Source organism: Aphidius gifuensis, linkage group LG1 (assembly GCF_014905175.1).
Source record: "Aphidius gifuensis isolate YNYX2018 linkage group LG1, ASM1490517v1, whole genome shotgun sequence".
Lineage (NCBI taxonomy): Eukaryota > Metazoa > Arthropoda > Insecta > Hymenoptera > Braconidae > Aphidius > Aphidius gifuensis.
The window spans coordinates 21,439,535-21,465,862 of NC_057788.1; the positions used below are offsets into that span (position 1 = coordinate 21,439,535).

General features: G+C 23.9%; 2 protein-coding genes across 2 annotated transcripts; both read left to right on the top strand.

Moving 5' to 3' along the window:
• Nucleotides 1–67: 67 nt before the first annotated feature.
• Nucleotides 68–9,223, top strand: LOC122851759 (innexin shaking-B-like). Its single transcript, XM_044151204.1, has 6 exons — nucleotides 68–102; nucleotides 249–1,034; nucleotides 7,548–7,767; nucleotides 7,901–8,190; nucleotides 8,277–8,530; nucleotides 8,621–9,223. The coding sequence occupies exons 2-5, from the start codon at nucleotides 672–674 to the stop codon at nucleotides 8,523–8,525; spliced, it is 1,122 nt and encodes a 373-aa protein (XP_044007139.1). The 5' UTR covers nucleotides 68–102; nucleotides 249–671; the 3' UTR covers nucleotides 8,526–8,530; nucleotides 8,621–9,223.
• A 5,678-nt stretch (nucleotides 9,224–14,901) lies between these two features.
• On the top strand, nucleotides 14,902–23,828 carry LOC122851749. The gene is made up of 5 exons (XM_044151194.1): nucleotides 14,902–15,024; nucleotides 18,464–18,551; nucleotides 20,197–20,539; nucleotides 20,621–20,774; nucleotides 20,860–23,828. Exons 2-5 carry the CDS (start codon nucleotides 18,522–18,524, stop codon nucleotides 23,288–23,290), a joined length of 2,958 nt encoding a protein of 985 aa, XP_044007129.1. The 5' UTR covers nucleotides 14,902–15,024; nucleotides 18,464–18,521; the 3' UTR covers nucleotides 23,291–23,828.
• The last annotated feature ends 2,500 nt before the right edge of the window (nucleotides 23,829–26,328 follow it).

Genomic DNA, 26,328 nt, shown 5'->3' on the forward strand with positions numbered 1-26,328 from the left:
ATTAAATATTAAAAAGTTATCAAATAAAAATTTTATTAAAAATTAAAATTTGAAAATTTAAAAATGAATTTAAAATGTGAAATTTATATGAAAATTCAACGAGTAAGTTATAATTAATTTTTTTTTCTTTTTTTCCTTCAAAATTTACATTAAATATTTATTTATATATATGTATAGTATACATATATAATAATAATATTATGTGTATTTATATGATTTTTTTATTAACGAATAAAATTTTTTAATAGTGTAACAAACGAGTTTATATTTGTCAAAATGTTATTAAGGGGTCGCGACGTGTCTTAGTCGCGTTCCAGAATCGAAAAGCGACGGATCATCGATCCAGTCATTAAGAGAACATAAAAAATAATAATAATTATCAAATTGATTGAGAAAATATATAATCTATTAAAGAAAAAGTAGAATAAAAAAAAAATTTTATTGTAAAAGTAATTCGCGCAAAAGCGAATTACAGATTAAATAAATAAAAAAAAAAAAAAAAAAAATTAAAGCAGAATAATTCAACAGTCATCCTGGACAATTTCGTTGACAATCAAGAGTCGTCCCTGAGGGCGCACCAGCATTCAGACCAACAAGATTATAATTTTCCATCAGCACAAATATATAATTTACAACCAATAATAACAACCCGTTTAAGTCCATCACGAAAAATGTTGGACATATTTCGTGGCCTAAAGAGCCTTATTAAAATATCACATATACATATTGATACACCAGTATTTCGTTTACATTACAGTTTAACTGTTATTTTGCTAATAGCATTTTCATTAATTGTCACAACAAGACAATATGTTGGTAATCCAATTGATTGTATACATAGTAAAGATTTACCAGAAGATGTATTAAATACATATTGTTGGATACACAGTACATATACAATAACATCAGCATATAGAAAAAAAGAAGGTTCTGAAGTACCATTTCCTGGTATTGCTAATTCAAAATTATATCCAGAAAGTGAAAAAAAAACTGTTGGTTATTATCAATGGGTGTGTTTTTGTCTTTTTTTTCAGGTAATGTATTTTTTTTTTAATTTTTATCAATATTTTTTTGTTTTAGATTTTTAATTATTCTATCGATATATATTGTCATTTGATTTTATTTTTTTGTGTTTTTTAAAAAACATCATTTTGTTAATAAGGAAAATTGAAATAAAAAATTTTATAAGTCTGATATAATAGATGGATTAAATCTAAACAAACTGCATAGCAATAATTTTCTTTAAAATTCATGATTAACTCGTTTCAAGAATATGACAATAAATAATGTTAATATTTATTGAAAAATTATTTAAATATTTATATTTACAAAATTCAAAAGTTTATATTTTTTTTTGTAATTAAATTTAATATTTTATTTGTTTTTTTTTTTTCAATTTTTAATAATTAGTAATACTAAAACATTGTATGAACAAGTAGTTTTTAGTATTGAATTTTTGCTCAATTTGTTTCAGTTATATAAAATTATTTTAATGAATGTTTATCTGATTTTAAATAATTAAAAAATCATAATTTAATATGTAAATAGCCCTCTAATTATATACTAATAATAAAAATCATTGAAATGATCCACCGATTACTCTAAATTATGTACAATTACACAATGTTTGTTCAACTTGTTTCAAGAAAATAATTTAAATAGTAAAATCTGCTCAACTCACTTCAAGTACCAAAGATAAATTAAAATAATTAATTCAATAAACTTAAATATCACGAGTAAAATTAATTAATACAAGATTTAATTTATTTAAAAAAAATTAATAAAAAACTTTAAATTATAAATAAAATATACCGAGTTTTATTATTTAAAAAAAAAAAAAACATTTTCAAGTAATTAATATTTTTAATAGAAATAAAATATCACAAGATATTTTTGTTACAGAAAAAAAAGGCTAATGTAGTTTATTTATAACCACAGATAAATTTGTAAAATTAGGATATATACAAATAAACTTTATCGTTCATTGACCTTCATCAATTATAAATAAAAATTAAATTCACTTTTAAATCATTAAAATAAATTATTAAATATATTAATTGTATAAAAATTATATTAAAAATTTTAAATTGAAAACTATTTATAAAATTTATATTTTGTTCATATTTTTATGGCTTTTCATTTGCGTTTATTATAGTAACAGTTGGTTATACCTATATATAAAAAATGAAAAAAAATAAAAGTGTACTCTCTATGGCATTTTTAAAGATGTTTTTTTTTAGCTTTCTTTTTTTATTTTTTCTTAGTTGTTTTTTTTTTCAAATTACGCTGAAATCATTAGTGATGTTACCGGTCTTTTTTGAAATTTCTTAGTGATCATAATTATTTTTTTAATAACGAAGTAATCTTTTATCTGTTGCGAGATTTTTATTTTCTTTTTTGACTGATTATTATGACCTGATTATTTATTTAAATAAAATGATTATTTTTTCTTTGAATATATTATTTAAAAATAATGGCGCAAATGATTTTTCACTGAATAAATTTTCCGAGAATTTAATTGTATCAAGTTTATAAAACTTTCACATATGATTACGTTAATAAATTGATCCTAAATTATATTTTGTTTTTATAATATAAAAATTTATTTTCTCTTGATAAAATAACTATTTAAAAAATTTTTCTTTTTAAACAAACATTATACGTATCACATGATCACAAATTGCAATAAAAAAAACTACTTAATCTATCTCTGGTATAATTTTATTTTCAATTTTTTTTTACTCGCAATCTATCAGTATACTTTGATTAAAAAACTAAAAGCACAATTGGAGTTTTTTCAAGTTTTATTATCTCAATAAAACAAAAATTTACTTTAAAAATTTTCCAACTTAAAAGTCTAAGGAAAATCAAAACTAAACCTATTTAAAATTTAAAAAAATAAAAAACAATGAAATGTCTTTACAAGATAAAATTATACACAAAGAAACAATAGCAGTCGTTTTCAATTTTTCATATCTCAATAGACCAATAGACGACAGACTCTAATCTATAATGAATAAATAAATTACTCCCCGGACTCACCCTTATTTTTTTCAAGCAACTCACAAAATAAATACAGTCTTGCAAATAAAAATCTAATTCAAATTAGGTCAATCATATTTAATTTATAAAAAAATTAATAATTTTATTTTTTATTTTTTATTATAACGTACTTAATATTGTTTGTCTTATACTTATAGTTGTATATTTAATAATTCTATATATTCATTGAAGTGACTTGATCTAGTTCATTGCCAAGACGGAAACCTTAAAAATCATTAGTAAAACATATCTCGTATTGTGAGGGTCATTATGAAAGTAACCACAAGTATAATAAAATCATAAAAAAATCATAAATTTCTTCCCAATATTTTTTTCAAAAGACATTATGTACTTCTTGGAATAAATAATAAAATTAGAGTAAAAAATTTACCCCCCAAAACTGTAAATTATTTATAATTTCTTTCGACGAAATTATTTTATTTTTTTTTATAGTATTTCATATAATACGAGAATAGCAACTAAAAGTATTTTCTCTGATTTTTAATTTGAGAATGTAAATTTATATTTAGTAAAAGATTTAATATACATAAAAAAAAAAATATTTAATTGATTATAAACATGTTTATTTGTATATATAAATATGTATTTTAGCAGAAGAAAAAATGAATAAAAAATTTTGTTAATCGGTCGAGGTCATAAAATTAAATATCCCAGGGAATGAGAGTCAAACTACGCCCGAGTAGTCTCTAACTATAGTCTGACAATGACCCGGATATTTGGTCTAAAATATTTCTTCATTTGTGTCGTCCGATTTCTACTTTCATTTTCACCCTTTATTTTTATTTTTATTATTGTTTTCATCACATTGTCAAAAAATTTAACAACCACTTGGCAAACAACTATACAAACTTCACCAATGATGATGATAAAAATAATTATACTTGTAACTATAGTACATTGTCTTCACCTTGACTCAAAAAATTAAAGAATAAAAAATATATATATACCTACTTACAATAATACAGTCCAACAAATTTTATTTATTCATTTATTTTTTTTTTTTTTAGAGCTTTTTAATCCCCCCAATAAATTTAATATTTATTTGACATTTTCTTTTGATTGTTTTTAGGAAATCTAGATTTAAATTTTTTAGGGATGTTATAAAAAAAAAAAATATATATACAAGACAGTTAATTTTATTGAAAATTTTCTTTTAAAACTTTTGATAAGAAAATTGAAAATTTAATTTAATTAATAATTTAAAATTCATTGGGATTTTTAGCAGAATAATAATTGATAAATTTAAAAATTTTTTGATTAAATTTTTTTGCTAAAATATATAAATTCAATCACAATTAGAATAATATTTTGTTATTATAGTTTCAATAGTATTTTCACTCGCTATATATTTTTCATTATTTTTTTTCTCAAATTTTCCAAATTGTAAAAAGTTTTATTACTGTTAAAATGAGATGGAATTTTATCAAACAAGTATTTTTATAAAAAAGAAAAACTATTATATATCTTCAAACATGTAATTGATAATATTGACTGAAAATTTTTAACATTGATATGCATTTACAACGACTCTTACAAGAGCAAATAAATTTAAAAGTCAAGAGGGTAATATGAGTTATTCGTTTAGCCTCTAGTTTCGTTGGTCGAGGCTAAGGGATGCCACTCAAGTTCAGTCAGTCTTCTGTTAGAAATTGACTCTATATTACGTGTTTAATATTTTCATAATTTATAATTTTACATCAACCAATTTGTCATTACATTTAAAAAAAAAAAAACAAAAATGTATTTATTAAAAATATTAATTTTTCTAATTGATAAAAATAAAGACAATAAAATTGTGATAAAATATAAAAATATTCAGATAAATTATTGTCGTGAAGTTTGTAAAATCAATGATAAAATATTTTTATGATTTATGTGATAATAAAATAATACTGACATTGATATTATCCGATTTTGTTGAAAGTGTAATAAAAAAAAAAGAAAAAAAAAAGAAAGAGGATAAAGTTAATCCCGAATGACTTGTTGATTTGTTTGACGTAGAATTATATAGATGTAAAGTGTGTTGTTTATCAGGTTATAAAATAAAAGTGAATGATTAAAATTTTTTAATCATGCCTATTATGTTAAAAATGATTGATATATTTGGATCATTGAGATCCTTATTTAAAGTACAAAGAGCCAATGAAGATACATTTATATTTCGATTACATTATCGTGTTACTGTTGCATTACTATTAGCTGGATGTTTAACATTGGCATGTAAAAGTATATCTGGATCACCAATACACTGTGAAAGTTCTGGTTCAGTTGATAAAGTTGTACTTGAAACATTTTGTTGGTTACATACAACTTATAGTATGATTAATGCATTTAATTTAACAATTGGACGTTCTGTACCATATCCAGGTGTTACTAATAGTAAAACTGATGTTCATATACATAATCATCATCCTTTAGTTAAACAACATCAATATTATCAGTGGGTTATATTTGCTCTTTTATTACAAGTAAGCTGGGATTTATTATTTATATATTTAAACGTTAAAGAAATTTATATTTATTGAAGGTAGTTTTAATGTAATTTTCTCGTCAAGTTAATAAAATTTAAATTATTTATTCTATATCATAAAGACCTTTTAATTTTTGTTTTTACTATAGAGAAAAATAGGAAATTACTTTGTCAAGAATGTTACAAGATTTAATGTATAAAATTCATTTTTTTATAATGAAATATTTCATGAATGTGTCTGTATCGTTATTCCAAGTGAACCAATAAATTTGGCAATATGCCAAACAGACATTTACACTTGGATAGATAAGACTTGAAGAAGCACAAACACTTTAGTCAATAAGTTCAATGATATCAAAATGAATCACACTATAGATTGTCTAAAAAAAAAAAAATATTAAAAGAAAAACAAAAGAAAGCATGAATTTTTTTTAGATTTTTCTTATGTAATTTTTTTATGTTTATTATTAAGCTTTAATATAAATAAACAAAAAATCATGCAATAATCATTTTTATGTGATTTGTGTTTATATATATAATAATTCGATATCTTTATATATTTTTTTTAATTCATATTTTATATTTTGCATTTTCATACTTTATGTTATTTCATGTATATCTTTACATGCAACCACAGCCTTTGGGGTGTTAAATTTACGACTCAATAGCTTGTTGCAATAATTTGCAGTTACAACCAACATATACATAAATTTTTTACAAAATAAAAAAAAAAATAAATGATTTATTTATCTTTGTATATCTGCAATTAACTGTCCAGTTGGAAAAAAACAAAAAAAATCATTTCAAGATATTTTCTAGATCTTGTAAGAATTATTTTCTACAAGTTTAATTTTCCAGTAGCAGATTTAGAATTAAAACTTTTGCTAAGAAATAATTTTAAATATATCATTGTCATTTGAAAGCTCTTATAATATTACTAAAAAATATTTTTATGATGAAAATTAATCAAGTATAGCTTCTACATTTAATTCATGAATGTATGTTTTTTTTTTTTTTTTTTCTATATAAGTTTGTGTAAATAATACACCCACTGAACTAATGAATTATTCAACATACCAATGCCATTACACATAATTCTGTACATGCATTAATTCGCTAGCCAGTGGTCTTATGGGGTTTACCAGTTTTCACCTTTATAATTCTGTCTTACTATAGCAAAGTTGGTCTTGTATTATTATTGCACACTCACATATATATTTCTGCAGTACGAAGTGGTTTTAAAACTATTTAAACTATGCATGTGCAAAGTACTAGAATGCAAATCAATTTTATTATCAAGTTGTCTATTGCATCGCACGATAACTATATATATTTATACTAAAATGCATTTTTTAAATCTATACAACTACCTTCAGGGTTTGCATCTGTTAAACAAATAAAATTGCTCAAGTTTTATAGTTAAAAAATTTCAAATGATATATAACAAAGAAGATCAATCAGCTGGGGATCATATAATTTATTAATGCGCAAAAAATAATTATAACCACGTGTTTGCAATTTCAAGTTTAATTAAAATACTTGCACATTCAAAAGATAATATTTAAAACAAGGCGTAACGAGAGAGAGTTTGGTCATCTGAAAATTGAAATATAATAGATTGAAAAAATTGCTAAACTCACCCTAGTTGCTGCAGTTGACAATGGAAATAAATACACGGGCTTGTCTGTAACAAAAATTAAAAATAAAAAATTAATTAATACATAAATTCAATTACCATTAATTTATTAATTTATTTGAGTGGTAAATTTAACATTTTTTATATGACGATTCGAGTTTCAAGTTTGGAAAATGATGTCTAATTCATCTGCAATTTCAACTTGACATGTTTTATATATTTCAAATATTTCTTATCATTACAAATTAATAAAAAATATCAGCTCAGTATAGCTCTTTAAATGATTTTAATAATAATTGACATTATAGTAATCAGTTGATTTTAATAGTGACTAGCCCTTTAGTTTTAATGAGTTTTGTTTGTTTGTTTTTTTTTCAGGCAATATTATTTTATACACCAAGATGGTTATGGAAAGGCTGGGAAGGCGGAAAGATTCACGCCCTGATGATGGATCTAGACATTGGTCTTTGTTCAGAGGTAGAAAAAAAACAAAAGAAAAAAATGCTACTCGATTATCTGTGGGAAAATCTATGCTACCACAACTGGTGGGCTTACAGATATTATCTCTGCGAAGTACTTGCTTTTTTGAATGTCGTTGGTGAGTATATTTTTAATGATTAAAAAAAAAAAAATGAAAGTCATAAAATAATTTTAAAAAATTTCAATCTAAAAAACCGTTTATCAATTATAATATACATTGTATTTTTTTTTCTTTGTTATATTATTTACAGGACAGATGTTTTTAATGAATCGTTTTTTCGATGGTGCATTTTTAACATTTGGCATAGATGTACTAAGATTTCTCGAGTCAGATCAAGAAGATCGTATCGATCCAATGATCTATGTTTTTCCAAGAATGACCAAATGTACATTTTACAAATATGGAGTAAGTGGAGAAGTTGAAAGACACGATGCTGTCTGCATACTTCCTCTCAATGTTGTCAACGAAAAAATTTATGTATTTCTTTGGTTTTGGTTTTTATTTCTTGGTATACTAAGTCTCCTCACAGTTTTATACAGAGTAAGATATTTTAATTAAAATAAATCATCATAAAAAAATTTATAAAATCATTGAATATGTTTTTTTTTTTTCTATTTTTTTGATAGATTGTTATAATATTTTCACCACGAACAAGAGTATACTTGTTGAGATTTAGATTTCGATTGGTAAAAAGAGAAGCAGTTGAGACAATTGTTAGAAGAAGTAAAGTTGGTGATTGGTTTCTTCTTTATATGCTTGGTGAAAATTTGGATACAATTATTTATCGAGATGTTATGCATGAATTAGCACATAAACTATCAACAAGACATCATCGTGGTGTTTCTGGTATGAAAGGAGATCTTCAAGAAGCTTGATACAGGTAAACAAAAAAATATACAAAAATCTCTCAAAGCTGAATAATTATAATTATCTTTTATTCAATATTAAAATTTATATATTTTTTTTTCAGGTATTAACAACGGTTTGACGTATTTTAATAAAAAAACAAATCAAGTTATTTCAGAATACAAGATAAGAACAATAAGTGGTGACCTTGCGAGAGTGAAATAATATAAAATAAAGAAATATTGTTAAAGCCAGTGGTGACGTTGGTGAACTTGCAGCATTCTAAACTGAATGCGAAATAAGAAAATAAATATAAAAAATACACAAAGTAAAAGCAAAATGAAACGGGTTTAAAAGACATTCTCAACGACCATTGCCTTTGAGTTTATACTCGAAATAATTTAAATTGATTGTTACAACTTTTATATATTATTATTATTATAATAAATATATATATGATTTTTTTTTTTGTTTATATACAAGTGCCAAAGTAAAAGACGAGACTTTCATAAAAAAAAATAGATTAGAATATAAATAATTTGATAAAAAGTGCATCGAGAATGAAAAAAGTTACCAACGAAAGACTTGAAAGAATATATTTTTTTTTTTTCGAAATAATAATAGCATCTGATTATAGTAAAAAGTATTTAATTTTTAAGTAAAATTCTATTCATAAAATCTAGTCATTTTTTTAGTAGAAAATCGAGTCGTCATTCAGAAATTATTTTGTTACAATAAATCGAAATTTGATGATATTGTTTTATAAACAATATAATAAATGAAAAAAGACTCAATAGAAAAATATTAAGTTTTTTTTTTTTTTTTAACTGCAGAGTAAAAACTTGAAACGTATATTATTATTTATTATTATTATATGAATAAAAAAAAAGACAGTTGAATGGAATGCGGTCTTTATAATTTCATCTATAAATTTATATTTTTTTTCGCTGAATTGTATTTTTTTTCATTGTGGACCAAAGACATTCTATTTATTTATTATTTTATTTTTCAATTGTGTAAAACTCAATTTTATTTGCAACTAAAAATTATATGAATAAATTATATAAAAACTACTGTAACTATACAAGAAACAAAAAAACATTAATTCACAGAAAAATAAAAATTTTTTCTTATATAAACATTATGATATTTAAATATAAATATCAATATAAAAAAAAAACATGTTTTACTATTTTTATTTTTTTATAAATTTTATCAAGGATATAACAGTTGATGGTAATAAAATTGTTTGAAATAGCAATTGAATATCAAAGAAGATGACCATGTGAAGGCGAATCACGGAAGTATTGTGTTGCTGTTATATATTTATTGTTTGAAAAATAAGAAGAAAAATCAAGTGACAAAGAGATAAATGATGAGAAACGTTAAAAAAGAAGAAATAAAAATTGAACATAGAGGATCAATGATAAATATAACTAGTAAAGAAATCGAACATATTTTTTGCAGAAAACAAAATGTGCAAGGAATTCATAATGAATTCGTAATGCCAGCTGCAGGAATTAATTTTTTTATTTTACATTTTGATTCGATCAAATTCTTGAATCTTTTATCGATTTTTTTTATACAAAAATTTGAAATATTCAAGTTTTTTTTAATTTATTTTTTTTCTTTGTTTTCAGTTTGGAAATTATACAAGTAGTTATGGGATATTCTAATTTACAAATCAAGCAAGAAGCAATTTTTTTTTCAAAACAAAACTTTCAAGAAATTCATCAAAATGGAAATATTTCTCTATACTTTTTTTCTATTATAATTTTCTATTATTTTACACGGTTCTTTGCAATTATTAAAAACTAAAAACTTGATGATGAAAATTTTGTTTGTATATGAAAAATCCTTGGACACGTCAATGTGATATTTTCGTACTAATAATGATAAAAATTTTCACTTAGAAAATGCAATAATTTATATTATTAATAACATTTAATATTTAAGTTGCAAGCCATGACGACAACTAGACTAAAATATATTATGTAAATAAAACATATATAATTTAAGTTTAGGTACCATATAAATTATAAATTGTTATTGTTTTTAATATTAATAATTTATTTATGAAAATTTTTAATTTTTTGAAATATTTATGTATATTGGGCCAAGGTTAAAAACAAAAAAAAAAACTACTTTAAAATTGTTTCAACTAGTTAAAACGTTTAGGACACGATCGGTCATTGTAAACATTGAAGATGTGAAGAAAATAAATTCAATTTTTAGTTACAAGGACATGTTTTAAACGACATACGTCAATTATTGGTAAAAAAAAAAAAATATACAAAATAATGATATAATACCGAGCTTCAAAATATAATAAAAAAATTACAAAATTAGCTGTTAAGTATTTCCTAGGTTGATTATATAACAGAGGCTTGGTGCCAAAATACACAGTCGATGTAAACAATATATTTTTCTTTTTTTCCTGATGACTTGTAAAAGAACAATAGCTGTCTTTCATTGATTTGAAAAATTTAACATCTGTTGACAATAGTATAAACAAAAAATACCTTCAGTAATATTAAAGTTATGAAAATAAAAAATTAATACACGGAGAGAAATCCGCAGCAAATAATGCTGTAGAGTATCAAACAAATTTTACTGTAGTCTACTGGAAATTGAGAAGTTGCGTGGGGAGGCCACCAGGATCGACTAGAATTTCCTACTACACTACAGTAATTTTAATCAAAACAAAACAAAAAAACGTCACAAAAAATTAAATAAAACCTTATTATTTAAACATCAGAATAAAAATGTAACGTGTTTATTAATTTTAAAAAAATAAACCATTTTATAATTTTCATGTGTTTCACCGAATTTTTATTTAAATTCATGAATAAAATAAAAACAATAAACTTTTTGGCAAGATTACGATATCCGAGACACCCCTTTTTTTTGTTGGTTTCTTATAGGAAATTTTCTCAGGATTACGGGAAAAATACGGAAAAAATTCCTACGAATGCGCAAAGTGGTTCAAAATCGAGTTGAAATATCAAAAAACGGCTATTTATCAGTTATATATCGTTTAGTTATTAAAATAATAATTATTTCTAGAATCTAGTAACGGCGTTTGATAGAACTCGTCAAGTTGAAGAAAAAAGTCTAAATAAAAATTTCGATATCTCGAAAAGTTTTCGAGCCGCGATAATTTAAAAAATTCGATATATCGGGTTTTTTGATTTTTTTTAAATTTCAATAATGGAATTCAATAGAACTCGTCGAGGAAAAAAAAAAGCCCATATGAAAATTTCGATATCTCGAATAGTTTTTGGATTATTGACTAAGTAAAATGTTTTGGCTTGTAAAAATATATAGGTATTGTTTGTTTATCTATAATTAAGACTAGGATATTACGAGTAAAAAAATATAGCTAAAATAAAATTATGTAGATATTGTGTGTTTGGCTATAAAATTGGGCACAGTAAAGAATATAGCTAAGGAAAAGATGTAGCTAAGGAAAAGATGTGGCTAAGGAAAAGATATAGCTAAGTAAAATATTTAGCTAAGTAAAAAATATAGCTAAGTAAAATTTTTCGCTACGTAAAACATTTAGCTAAGTAAAAAATATAGCTACGTAAAATTATGTAGATATTGTGTGTTTGGCTATAATTGTGACTAAGTAAAAAATATAGCTAAGTAAAATATTTAGCTAAGTAAAAAATATAGCGTGTCTTCAAATTTTCATTATTATTTTAAAAAAAACACATATTCGTGCTTAACAATAGGTGACAATCAGTAATTAAAAGTTTTTTTTATCTTTAAAATTTTTTTATTTAAAAATATCGCTGGCTCGAAAACTATTCGAGATATCGAAGTTTTTATATAGGCTTTTTTTTTCTCCTCGACGAGTTCTATCGAATTCCATTATTGAAATTTAAAAAAATCAAGAAAATCGATATATCGAAGTTTTTAAATTATCGGGGCTTGAAAACTTTTCGAGATATCGAAATTTTTATTTGGACTTTTTTCTTCAACTCGACAAGTTTTATCAAATGCCGTTACTAGATTCTAGAAATAATTATTATTTTACAAAGTATATTTACATAATCGATAAATAGCCGTATTTTTAATATTAAACTCAATTTTTAACCATTTTGCGCATTCGTAGGAATTTTTTCCGTATTTTTCCCGTAATCCTGAGAAAATTTCCTATAAGAAACCAACAAAAAAAAGGGGTGTCTCGGATATCGTAATATCCCCAACTTTTTTAGAAGAGGTTAGGAACACACTTGATTTCTAATAAATATTCGTGTCATCTGGCGGGAAAACCTGCTGTACACTACAGTAATTTCTGGCATAAAGTATACCATTAACTCGAGACTTCCAAAAATTCCGGTAGACTACAGTAAAAAATTTAGATGAAATATAATAATAATCATTATAATAAGTGGGAATTAGTCGCTTTAATGACGTCAGCTATGATTTTTACGATACCACTACAGTAATATTTGCTGCGGATTTCTCTCCGTGTAAATAATTATTTACTGGCATGTAAAAATTATTAATTTAAAATGTTAATTTTAATTATTAATTTGTGTATTTTTTTTCAAGACTTTGATTTATGAAATTTCATCTGACTTTCATTGATTTTAAAGTCAATAGCCCCTCAAAGAAAAAAGTTTAATTTTTCCCGCCTGAAATCTTTATTACTTTATCTTTATAAATGGCTGATCTTCTGCAATGAGGATTACCTTGAAATAATTTTTTTTTTTTTTCCATTTACAAGTTTCATCCTTTATTTTTTTCTAGAAGAAGACGTATAAACTGCCCACGCTGATATTCACCACCTTTCTATATTCGACATTGGCGTCGGTATATGAATATTACATACAATACCGATTTTTTTTTTTTTAAATATTAATAATATCAAGGCTAAAAAATTTCCAGCTATTTAATTAGATAAGTTATTTTTTTTAATGCAAATTTATCATTTGACATATTTCAATTGAAAATATGATTATATATTTTTTTACTATGACGGAATTTTATATGATTTTTTCGATGTGAGCAAAGTAATATTTTCACATAGCACGAAAGCTATGAATGTAGGTTCGAATCCCATCAAGGGCTACTTATATTTTTATTTATTAACAAAATAAAAATAAACATGGAAAATTATTGCATAGTAAAAAATTAATGAAAAAATAATATTTTCAACAATAAAAAATTTAAATTTGATTGTAATTTTTTTTTTAATTAACACATCTGTTAAAAAAATATGAGAAAATTATTTAGAAATATTTTAAGACTTGATATCCAATCGAACAATATTGTATTGGTTTATTAAGAATAAGCCAGGGATTTAATAGTCTGATTTTATGTGGAATACCTCGACAATAATATAAATTTTATTTATTTTTTTTTTACAATTTTACTGACTCTTGCGATCTTTAGAGAAGTGAGTGTGTCCGGCTTAGACGAGACCATAAGAGGCAAGTAAAAGGCCTTGGAGCACCTACGCGTTCTCTGCCCCTTCGTTTAAAAATTTTTTCATTTTTCTTTTACTTTATAATATGTACGCTCTTTTTTTTTTTTTGCTTTATTTTTGAGTTATTTATTCGATAGTTTTGGTAAAATATTTACACAATAAAAAATATACACTATATGATATTTTTAAAAAGAAAAAATATAAATAATTTCAAATTACTGACTTTGTTGAACACGAAAGAAAAAAAACTATCATCATTTGATTCAATGAAATTAATAGAAAATTATGTTAAATCAATAATGCCATCATTTCTATTTTTTTTATATTAATTATTCTTTGTCTTTGATTTTATTCAAATTATTTATAATAAATAACTATAAAAACTCAACTTATTTATTAAGTAAACAAATATTTCTATTTCAAAATTTAAAAACAATGTCTTTTTTATAAACTTTTATGTGCAGAAAAAAAAAAAGAAATTGTAAAAAGGACAAAGAGATGAAAACGTAGAAAGTATATCATTGCAAGATAAAAAAAAATATTACAACAAAGGTTTGAAAATAAAAAGTACACTTCAAGTTCAATATAAATTTTCATAGTAAAATATAATTCTTTATACAAGGGCTAATTTAAATCAAAAAGCTAAATTGAAATTTTTTCAAATATAAAAAAAAAAGCCAACATTGATACTTATAAATTTAAAAGCTTTTTTATATATACATAAAAATATTTTTAAAATTAGTTTCTTGACAAACAATTAAAAAATACTTTTGTGTAAATTGGTTTCGAGCAAATGTATATTCCCATATATATATAAATTCGATAAATGTTATTTAAAAAAAATAAAATATATATATACAATAATGTAAGAGAGAATTTAATGTTGATTGTGATATAAATTCCAAAGTGGGGATATTTAAAAAAACGGGCATGGTAGTAATATGAGTTAAAAGCTGTAGAGGCGCTGTTGTATATTATCGAGCTATGTTGTCGTGGATCAAAGAATCGAGGCAACAGTTTCAATTATTTTATTGTACCTAAGACACCTGCCTCGCGCGTCTTTTTCACGACGTCAAAACACCACAAAGGTATATGTTTGTTTTTAATTAAGTGTTTTTTAATATTATTTATAAAAAAAAAAAAATAATAATGAAAAAGAAACATTGTTAACAGTTGTATTAATTTGAATTGTATCATTTTAATTATTACTAATGATTGATTTATTGTACTTTTTATTGAGGGAAATATTTGGTTTTTTAAATAGTGATTGATGTTATTATGTGTGTTTTTATAAAGATAGTTGTGCGTTTTGTTTAGCTCTATGTAGTCTATGTATGTTGTGAAAGATAGCAGTCAGCAAATGGATTTTATAAAATGGAGAAGGATAGTACGACCTGTAACGGAACATACCATACAACGGGTCGCGAATTTTTTTCCTTTTACATAATCTTGATTTTTACAAGTTAAAAAAAATAGCAAAAAGCAAATTTTTCATATATTTTTCTTTTTTTACATTGTAACGAGTGCGAAATTGTTTTTGTGCAATTTTTTTCATCAGTTACTCTCGTTTTAATGTTCTATGTAAAAAAATGATTTTCTCTTTTTGTAAAAGTTTGATTTTTTTTTTTTTTAACTATTTATCGCAGAAAAATCGTTGATATATTTTATATTTGTATGAAAAAAAAATGGAAAATTAAATTTAAATTTTTAGCAAACTATTACAGCAGAAAGTTTATGAATTTTATTTTTTTTTCATGGCCCGTTGCATCAACTGCAGTAACATGATGATTGCCTTGAAATTTCACTTTTTGGACATGACTTTTTTTTCATTATATATATACGCATAAGCTTAAGATACTCCATGTAAATAAAAAAAAAAATTAATAAATTACAGATGTCTAAAATAAACTTGAAAAAAAAATTTTACGCTCATAAATTTATGCAGGTATGACCTAAAAAAGCGGCGAAAGTAGAAGAAAATAAAAAGGCAAAATAAAGAAAATATTTAAAAAAACATTCACTTTCTTAAAAAATAAATAAAATAATAACCAAGGTGTGACATAACACGACAAATAACTAATAATAGTTTTTAAAAAAAAAAATAATTAAAAACCTGCAGCACTGTCTCGTAATGTATAAATACAAGAAAATTAATATTTAAATATTATAAATAAAATTTTTATAAACACAAGGACAAAATTTTCTATAACGAGGACAAATTTTCCATAAATGTGCTCGAAAATTCCAAAAACATATTTAAATAACAAAAGGTAAAAAAAATTAATAATTAAATACGCCTCCTACAAGCGTCAAAGTCTCCATTACTCTTCCTCCGCATAAAACAATAATAAAAAATAAAAAAAAAAATCACATCACGCATGTTTTCTCTTTTCTATATTTTAATCTTACATGTTATCATTATATATCATCGATAAACATATATAATAATAAAAACTTACATATACAAAACACGTAAACTATAAATATAATTTATTTTTTTTGTATTTTTTTTCATACAATGTTGAGAATAATTTTAGCCAACAATTGTTTGCATGCAAGATAAAGAAAAAAGGACAGTCATTGAAACAAAGATAAAAAATAGCAATATATATATAAAGATAAAAAAATAAAAATAAATATTTGAAATGATTGGCTGTTAAAAAAAAAAAATGATATTTGCTTCGCAACTTTACGAAATAAAAAATTGGTATTTCTTCGTAGCTTTTACTGTTTTTAAAACTATTGACGCCAACGCCTTGCCGATAAATTAAACCGGTCCTGGATAATATCCTGTTGATTTTGCTACAGGCAATATTTTTTAATATTATTACTTTCTTGACGCCATATTTGTATCATCAGCGTAATGATCGATGATGTCAGTCCATACAATTGTAATTATATTCATATAATATAAATTTAATAAAAAAAAAAAGACTTAATATTATGATAAAAAGAACAAGATACATCAGTAACATCACATACAGTCAAAAATTATTTTTGCATATTCTCCTGAAGAATTTTTCATTTTTTTATTTTTGCATTATTATAATTAAAAAAAAAATAAAAATTATATTGTCAATTGATTTATTAAATTGATGAATAATTGATTTATTTTATAGATGATAGAAAAATTATTTTAAAATAATATAATATGAATATATTTATCAATAATGTATGACGACATTTGAAAATATATATTAAAACCATATATGGTATTTTATTCCGGAAGATATGAGTGCAAGATATTATTATATCAGAATAAGTAAATTTAAAAAATAAAGTCAAGGACCGTGGTATGTGAATGTAAACTAATAACATAGAGTATAACCAAGCAAGTGAAGTACACAGAAGACACCCGTCCTCGACACGCACGCTCACCCATAAATATTAGCAGCGAAAAAAAAAAAATATATACTGAGATCATACTGGTAAATAAATTTAGCAAAAAGAGACAAGAAATATATATGATACTCTTTTTTTTTTTATAATATACATTGCTATTAAATTCTACTGATTTCTACAAAGAGATTATTACTTTTTTAGAATGATTTTGATATCACACAAAGTCTGGGCAACATCATATGTTCAAATGACGTAAAAAATGTGTTAATGTTTTGTAAAATATTTGATATACATATCTACACTGTATCAACAAGTTAGTACATGCCCCGAAAGTGTCTAAAGGCCAAGTTTTTTAAATGAAAAAAAAAATGTTTACTCGGCTGTGGCCACACACAACTGGTGAAAGTGTTTTACGCAATGATAATATTATAATAATTTTGATGAAACTTTTAAAGGGGTTTTTTGATGAGTAAAAAATAATTATACTTTAAGTCATTTGAAATTATTTTTAAATATTAAAAGATTTTAGAGATTTTTTTATAAATCGAAACTACAATCGAAATTATAACTCCAATTTCGAAATCGTATAAAATTTCTTTGATTGATTTCTAAGACTTGAAAAAAAAATATATATTTTAATTTTAATAGTATTGTCAATTAAAAGGCAATTATACTATTAAATACAAAAAAATAAATTAAGATAAAAAAAATAATTAAAAAGATAGTTAGTATTTAAAGATTTATTTTTGAAAAAAAAATTAAGATACTTTTTGCATGAAATACTAAAATAATTACTATTATTAATTTCATTTAAAAAATATCTCACGAAGGTGGATGCACCAGATGAGCGAAATAAAAAAATACATTTAATAGAAACGCGTACGTAAAAGACAGGAAATAACGAAGGTTGTCAGAGAGCTCAAACCCATCCGGTGAGATCATTGTGAAAAGAGAAAAAAATATAATAGAAAATTAAAAAAATAAATAATCGACACAAGTTATTTGTATTTATCGTTATTTAAAGAGCACAAAGTAATTGAAAAATATACAAGAAAAGTATATAATTTATCTATATACATGTACAATCAAAATTTAATGACATTCTTTAATAATTAAGGCTTTTTTTTATTTTGATTAATTTAAGATTTAATGATCGGAGATAAAAATTATATTGTTTGATTTCAGGCAAGGTAAAACCATGACGTAGCTAATAAAACGAAACCATTCATTGGAAAGAGGAGATATGATAACACATAAGGGATTAAAAATGGAGGTAAGTCAATTTAATATAATCTAATAATTATATATGATGAAAAATTTAAATTATAAATTTAATAATAACATATGATTAATTTTTATCTTCAAATTTCCATATTTTAATTTTATGAAAATTCATTTATTTTATAATAACTTTTATATATAAATAGCTTTCCCGAATCAAAAAAAAGTGTCAGGTGATTAGAGACAGACTCAGACTATTCTAAAAAAAAATTCCCATCATGTACCAAGCATTATTTATTGCTAAAAAAAAATCAGTATTAATTTTATAATTATTAAATTGTTTGTCGGTCTTGTATATTTAAAATCAATAAAATAGTGACTTGAAAAAATGGCAATAAAAAAATCTGATAAAACAAGAAAAGTAAAAAAAAACAAATTGTTTATACCATATATAGTATTTATATATATTTTCATAGCGCATATGTACTTGATGAATTTGTGGTAACGGTGCCTTTGCTGTTCGACTAAGCATGCTGTATGTCAATCTCTTCTCGGGCCAAAGAACATACCGGTATTTGCTAGTTCAATCCAACAAATCATGGATCTCTGATAGTACAATGTATGCAAAAAATAATGCTTTGACAAATGATGTATATTTTTTTTCTAACCAATAATAATTTTTAAAGTTATAAATTCATATTTGTATGATTCATTTTATGAGTGTATATGAAGATATTTTATATAGTTATGACTAGTTTGCCTGGTAATGTATACATGAATCAGCTAGGAATGAAAAAAAAAATATAAATACATACGTACATGCAAATAATAATAAAAATAAATATAACAGATGATCAAGAAGATACTGAAGCAAACGAAGGATGTAAATGAGACAATAAAAACCTTTCTCAAAGGAATAGAAAGAGAAAAAAAATTTAAAAAAAAAGTAAAAACAACAGACTCATTGAAGCATGTGGTTAAGAAGTGATTTTTTTTTTTTTTCGACATGCCTGAATGAATGATACATGACATAATCCAATCACGTATACAAAAACTATATATATAATCAATAGAATTCGTATTCCATATATATACTCTTTGAATATTCTATTTTTAAATAAATATTAAAAAAATTGTAATAAAATTTCTTGGACAAATATATTTTTTTCGAATAATTTCAAATTACTTTGAATTCCTTCGTGTATTTTTTTTTCCATATTACTATGAAATTGACGAAGTAATAATGAACAAAATTACAAAGAAAATATGATTAAAATAATTTAAATAAAAATCAAAAATTAACATTAGAAAAATGACAATTGGATGAAAATTATATTAATAATGTAATTGATGAAAATAAAAAAATGAGGTATTTTTAAATTGAATGATATGCCCTTGTCGGTGAAACGAGATCATGTACGTGTGTATACAATAACGTCAAATCAACTGAACAGTTTAAGAGTGAAAGTTGAGCTTATAAACTGGTATCTTATCCAGGACACATTGGAATGTAATACATATAGCCCTGAACATATATACAATATATTATATTTATTTTTTAAAATCCTTTTTTGTATTATTTTTGTTCTTTAACGATTGATTTTTGATATAGTAATATACGTTTCGTAAGAACAAGTATCATATGTTAATATTGAAATTGAATTTATCAAGTTATATTTTTTATTATTTTACAACAGAAAATCCAGGCTATTTTGATGCTACTTGTTGGATTATTTATATTCAATGAAATTCAAGCTCAAAGTAATTATGCATCACAAGGAAATAGCATTGAATATCAGCCTGGTTTACCACCAACCACAATTTTAGATGGCAAGGTCACTAAACTTGATGAACTATCACCAATAATATTTCTCAATCGTACTAAAGCATATTTAAATTGTGGACAAGGTAGTATGCAAGTTGAGTTAAAATTTGATGAGCCATTTTATGGTGTCGCCTACGCTGATTTTGATCGTAACAGTGCATGTATGGTAAAAGGACGTGGGTTTGCTCAGGCTGAATTAGAGCTACCTTTAAAAGGTATATTGAATAATAATAATTTATTATTATATTATATATTAAAAATTTCACAATAAATAAATGTATAATTTTATAATTTAGGATGTGGAACAAAACAAGATCCTCAACGAGTATTTACCAATAATATTGTTGTAAGATTTCATCCTGGTTTAGAGATGGATGGTGATGAAGTTATAACAATAATTTGTCGTTATCCACCTCCAATAACACCAAAACCAGCTATTGCCGAAGGAGTGTAAGTTTAAACTTGTTTTAAAATTAAAAAATTAAATATCAATTATTATTTATTAAAAAAAAATATTTAATTTAATTTATTGCAGATTACCACCAATACCAGCTGGTATAGCTGAACCAACACCATTAAAACCATTTCAAATATTATTGACAATATGTGCATTATTATTTTTATCACTACTTTTACTTGGTCTTGGATGTTCATATTTATGTTTAAAACGTCGTAATGTACGTGTTATACATCGTCATCCATTTGAAAGTGCAAGTGGATCAGAAATAACAAAATTATCAGGTTCATCACTTGGTAATATATCAATGTTTGAAGGTTTAAAAATACCACGTGCACATGCATTACTTCATGCTGCTCCTTCATCATCTGGTAGTGAAGCAAATCTTGTTATTGATCATCATTCAGATACATTACCAAGTGATTATCCAAGTGAAAGTCATTCAGAAGTTGGTATGGAAGCAAGTAATGCATATGCATTTGAAGAAATAATACATTCTGGACGTTCAACAACATCATTAACACCTGGTTTTTCACAAATTGATGATACAAGATCATTTGTTGATGGTAATTCATATGATAATAAAGCATTTATACATAATCAAGAAATACATGCAACAAGTTCAATGTATTCAGAAACAATTGATGTTGAAACATCAGCAGCAACAAGTGCAACAGCATCTGGTATATTTATACCAAGACATCCAGTTGCAATACCAATTGAGCCTAAATTTGATGTACAAATGAGAGTTAAACGTTTACCACCATCACCACCAAGTCCATTACCATCTGAATCTGATGCTAGTATTGCACTTGAAAGAAATTTAACAACAATACTTGAACGTGAAGAAACAAGATCAATTGAACATACAACACCAAGAATGACTAGTTTTTCATATGTACCAGAAATACATGGACCACCAAGTAATACATCAATATCACGTCAACAAACACCACCAGTATACTCAAGAATATTAAGAAGACAAGCTGAACGTGAAAATCTTGAAGCAATAACATCATTAACATCATCACAACAAGATGATAAAACATCAATAATAAATATTAAACGTCCAAGAATACAAAAAACACATGATGATAATTTAATTGAAACACATACAATGACAGAAATAACTGATTCATCACATGCAAAATATAGAGTTGCAAGTATGTTATCACCAACACCATCACCATCATTACCACCAACACCAATATCACCAACACATATATCAATACAAAATCGTGGACAATTACCAGAACAAGTTGAACCACTTGTTGAGCCAATTGTATCATCAAGAAGACCAGAAATAACAACACATGAAGTTGATGATGTATTTTTACGTACAGTTACAGAAAAAAAAACAATTGAAGATATTGAAAGACACAGAAGACAAATAACTGAATATCATGCAAAACCACAACCAGATACAAAATGGGATGTTACTATTAGAAATTATCCAACTGAAGAATTACCACCACCACCACCACAATGGGAAAATTTTTCAGATATAAGTTCAGCATCAAATTTAACAATAACAAATGATATTACAAAATATATTGATGATGCAGATTCAACAATTCAACCAACATATAGTCGTGCAGAAATGCCATCAAGATCACCACATGATTATGATAATGAAAGTGTTGGTGATAATTGGGAAACATTATCACGTGTATTTGAGCCACAATATGCTAGTGAATTAACTGATAATGAAAGAGAAAAATGGAGAAAAGTTATAACAACTGAAAGTACACTTAGAACATTACTTACTGAAGCTGTTGTTAAAGAAGATTATGAATTAATAAGAAAAGATGAAAGATATCAAACATTATTTACTCCAACAAAATGGGATGTTATTATTCGTATATTAAGTCCACCAGCAAGTTCAATTGGTGGTTCAAGTAAAAGTGGTGGTCAAAGATATAAACGTGGTAAAGGTTCAGAATGGGATAATAGATCAAGACGTTCATCATTACCAACTTTATATGAGTATGATAGTGATGGTGGTACATCAATTAGAACTCATGATGTACCAGTATTATCATCTGATGATAAAGGAAGAAGATTAAATTCTGTACGTAGTGGTGGAAGTGAAGTTGATTTACGATCAATGTCAGAAACAATACGTGATTTTAAAATGCAAAGAGATGATGTATCAATGAGTTCATTTGAAGCTGATTCAATTGTTAGATCATCAAGTCAACCAAGTATTGCTGGTAGAACAACAGCATCAAATGATAATTGGCAATTACCAGCTAGAAATTTAAGACAATGGGCACCAGAAACAGAAGAACCAGCAAGTTCAATTGAAACAACACCAAGAACATTTAGAAGAGGTGATAGACATGAAGTTATAGCTAATTATGATTCAGGCTCAAGACAAATACCTGGAGGTATATCAACTTTTGCTAGATCAACAAGATATTCTGAACGTGAAACTACTAGAATTGCTGAAGCATCAAGATCCACTAATTGGTTCAATGATGATTCAGAGCCTGAAATGCAAATTTAAAACAACTCAACTTGTGTTTCTTTTGAAGAAAAAAATACGTATATATATTTGTGATGAATGAAAAAAAGAAATTATTTATACAAATTTAATAAAAACTATTTAATCTTTTTACAATTTAAAAACACAAAAAAAAAAGATATTAAAATAACAACAATACTATTATATTTAACATTATATATTTTGTAGATTTAAAAAAAATAATATTCGATTGTTGTTATTGTAAGAATTGAAGTTATTGATTACATCAACATAGATACACTTGTTAACTATAATCACATACTATTTTCATTTGGTAATATAATATTATTTTTTTTTCTTTGCATAATAGACAAGACTTGAATTCAATGACAAATCTGTAATGTTTTTTTTTTTTTTATTAAAAAAATAAGTGGAAAAAAAAAAAACAAAATGAATAAGTAAATTGGTGTTTTTATTTTTATTTTGAACAAGACAATAATTGACTGGATGAGTTTGTAAAAGAAAAAGAAAATAAAGACATGAAATATAAGTCAATAAAATTATGATTAAAAAAAAAAAGAATTTATTGTCTCATAAATAATGTCTGATGTGAGTTGTTAGACAAGCTGAGGCAATTTTAAATTGTAACTGGATAATGTAAAAAAAAATTCAATTAATATAGAAAATTTGAAGAAGCTATAATGTAAATATCTTTATGGAAAGAAAATAAAATATTAGTATAATTGTCTCGTATAAATTCCGTATATATAAAAAACTGTCATTATGAATTCATTGACCCGTACATTTTTTGTTTTTTTATCTACAGCATCATCACATAATACTATTTCATATATTCAAAACTTATGAATGATAGAGAAAAATTGAATATCAAAAAAATAATAATAATAAACTTAAAATGAATGAATTAATTGATTAATACTTGAAAAAAATTGGTTTTATAATTGAAACAATCAAGTGTAATTGTGAAGATAAAGTCACGATTACTAAGTTGAATGAAAACAATGAAAATGTTAAGAACAAAATGTCTTATTAGTAAATCAATTTTACCTTGTTGTTAAAAATTATTCGAAAATACTAAACATATAATGAGAACGAAGAAAAATTTTTCGATTTAGAAAAAAGTCTACTAGGGTGGCTGGGTCTGTAACTTTAAATATTAAGTAAAAAAAAAACAATAAAAAAAGAGACTAAAAAAAGAAAAAAGAAACGTAAAAAATAAAATTATATATGCTAAAAAATTGAGATTCATTAATTATTTTTTCTACCAGAATTTAATTGCTCTAAATTTTTCGATATTGTTTATAAAATTATATATAGCAGATTTGCTTTTGTCTTTGCCCTTTGGAGCTTGTAATTATTAATGAATATTTAATAAATATATTTTTTCAATCTACATATTTAAATCATCATAAAAATAATAATCAAAAATAAAAATATTTAGTTCAAAAAAATATGTTTATTAAATATATCTATATAAATAAAATATATTGATTAATAAAATTCGAATTGAACATGCATTTATTTATTTATTTAAACATGAAAAAATAAAAATTTTCATTTAAATTCAAAACCTCCAATAAATTGAAGTAAATAAAGTTCAATTTTCATTTTTCCTATTTAAATAAATAAATAAGAATGAGAGAGTTTTTCTTTCAAGTATTTCGTTATCTCATATCTTGAAAAATTTTCAAGCTACGCCATCTTTTGTTGTTGATAAGAACATGGCTAAATAAATAATTATAAATAACAATAATAAAATAATAATAAATGAATAATAACAATATATAATTAAAAATATATATAAAAATTATTCAAATTCATAATTTTTTATATAAAAAATAAATGACTTATTTGCTGAAAAAATAATGTAACTAGTAGATTAATCAAAGCGAAATTTAATTTAAAAAAAAATAAAAGTCAATCATATAATTCTCGTTACATATTTGTATGCAAATTAGTATATTTTTAATTCAAAAATCAAAGTCAGAGTAAAATTTAAAATTAAAAAAAAATATTTTTAAAACTGTAACAAGGATACTTCAACACTGAACATAGAGTTTGTTACTTTGTATTAGTGTATGTACGTAAAACCCAAATAGTCACGTGTTTTACCCAGTTGTCAAGCTGATACTATTTTTTATTTTTTTTTTTTCATTTTTCTTTTATGTCATAGTTGACAAATACAATAATTAAAAGTTTTACCTTAATATACTTAAACACATCATGTGCTTCACATAAAATAAGATAATCAATTTTTTTTTTTTTATCTTTTCATATTTACGATAAATTTTTATATACAAAAAAAAAGCAAATTATTTATTTTTTTTTGTGTCCAAGAGGAAAAGCGCAAACGGGGTAGCTAACGATTAGAGCATTGGAGGGATGAAACCATCTCTCTATTTTACAAATTTACTCGTTTTCGATACTGCAATCTTGACACCTGCGTTCAGTTTATTAAAGTCGGTTAAACGTTCAAGACAAGATAATAATATAATAATTATTACATAATAATATTATTAAATTAAATATCAATGAATATGAGTTAAAATTTACGAAACATTTTAAATAAACAATGGTGTACTTGAACTTGAAATTTTAAACAACATGAGTATATACTAATTTTGTTGATGAGCCAACAACCTGTTACTTTAAAATTTTCTTTAATATTTATTATTTTAATTCAAATTTATTATATTATTTTAAATTTTAATAATGACATAAAAATATATTTTTAATTATTTTAATGAACGGTAATCAAAATTGATTTTTTAGTTTTATGATTCAAGGTCACTGAGTAAAAAATATTTTTTGATAAAAATGTTTTTGTGAAAATATTTTACATAACAATATTTAAAATTATTATTATTTTAATCTTGTGAGTGTTTTGAAATATTATTTAGTTTATTTTTCTTTGATAAATCTTTTGGGAAAAATTTTTCGAAAGGATGAGTTCATTGAAAAGAACGACAAATCAATTGGTAAAAAATAATCAAACTGCAACAAGACGTTATGAATTTGTGTCAAATATTAATACAAGAAGTGTTAAAAATTTATTATAT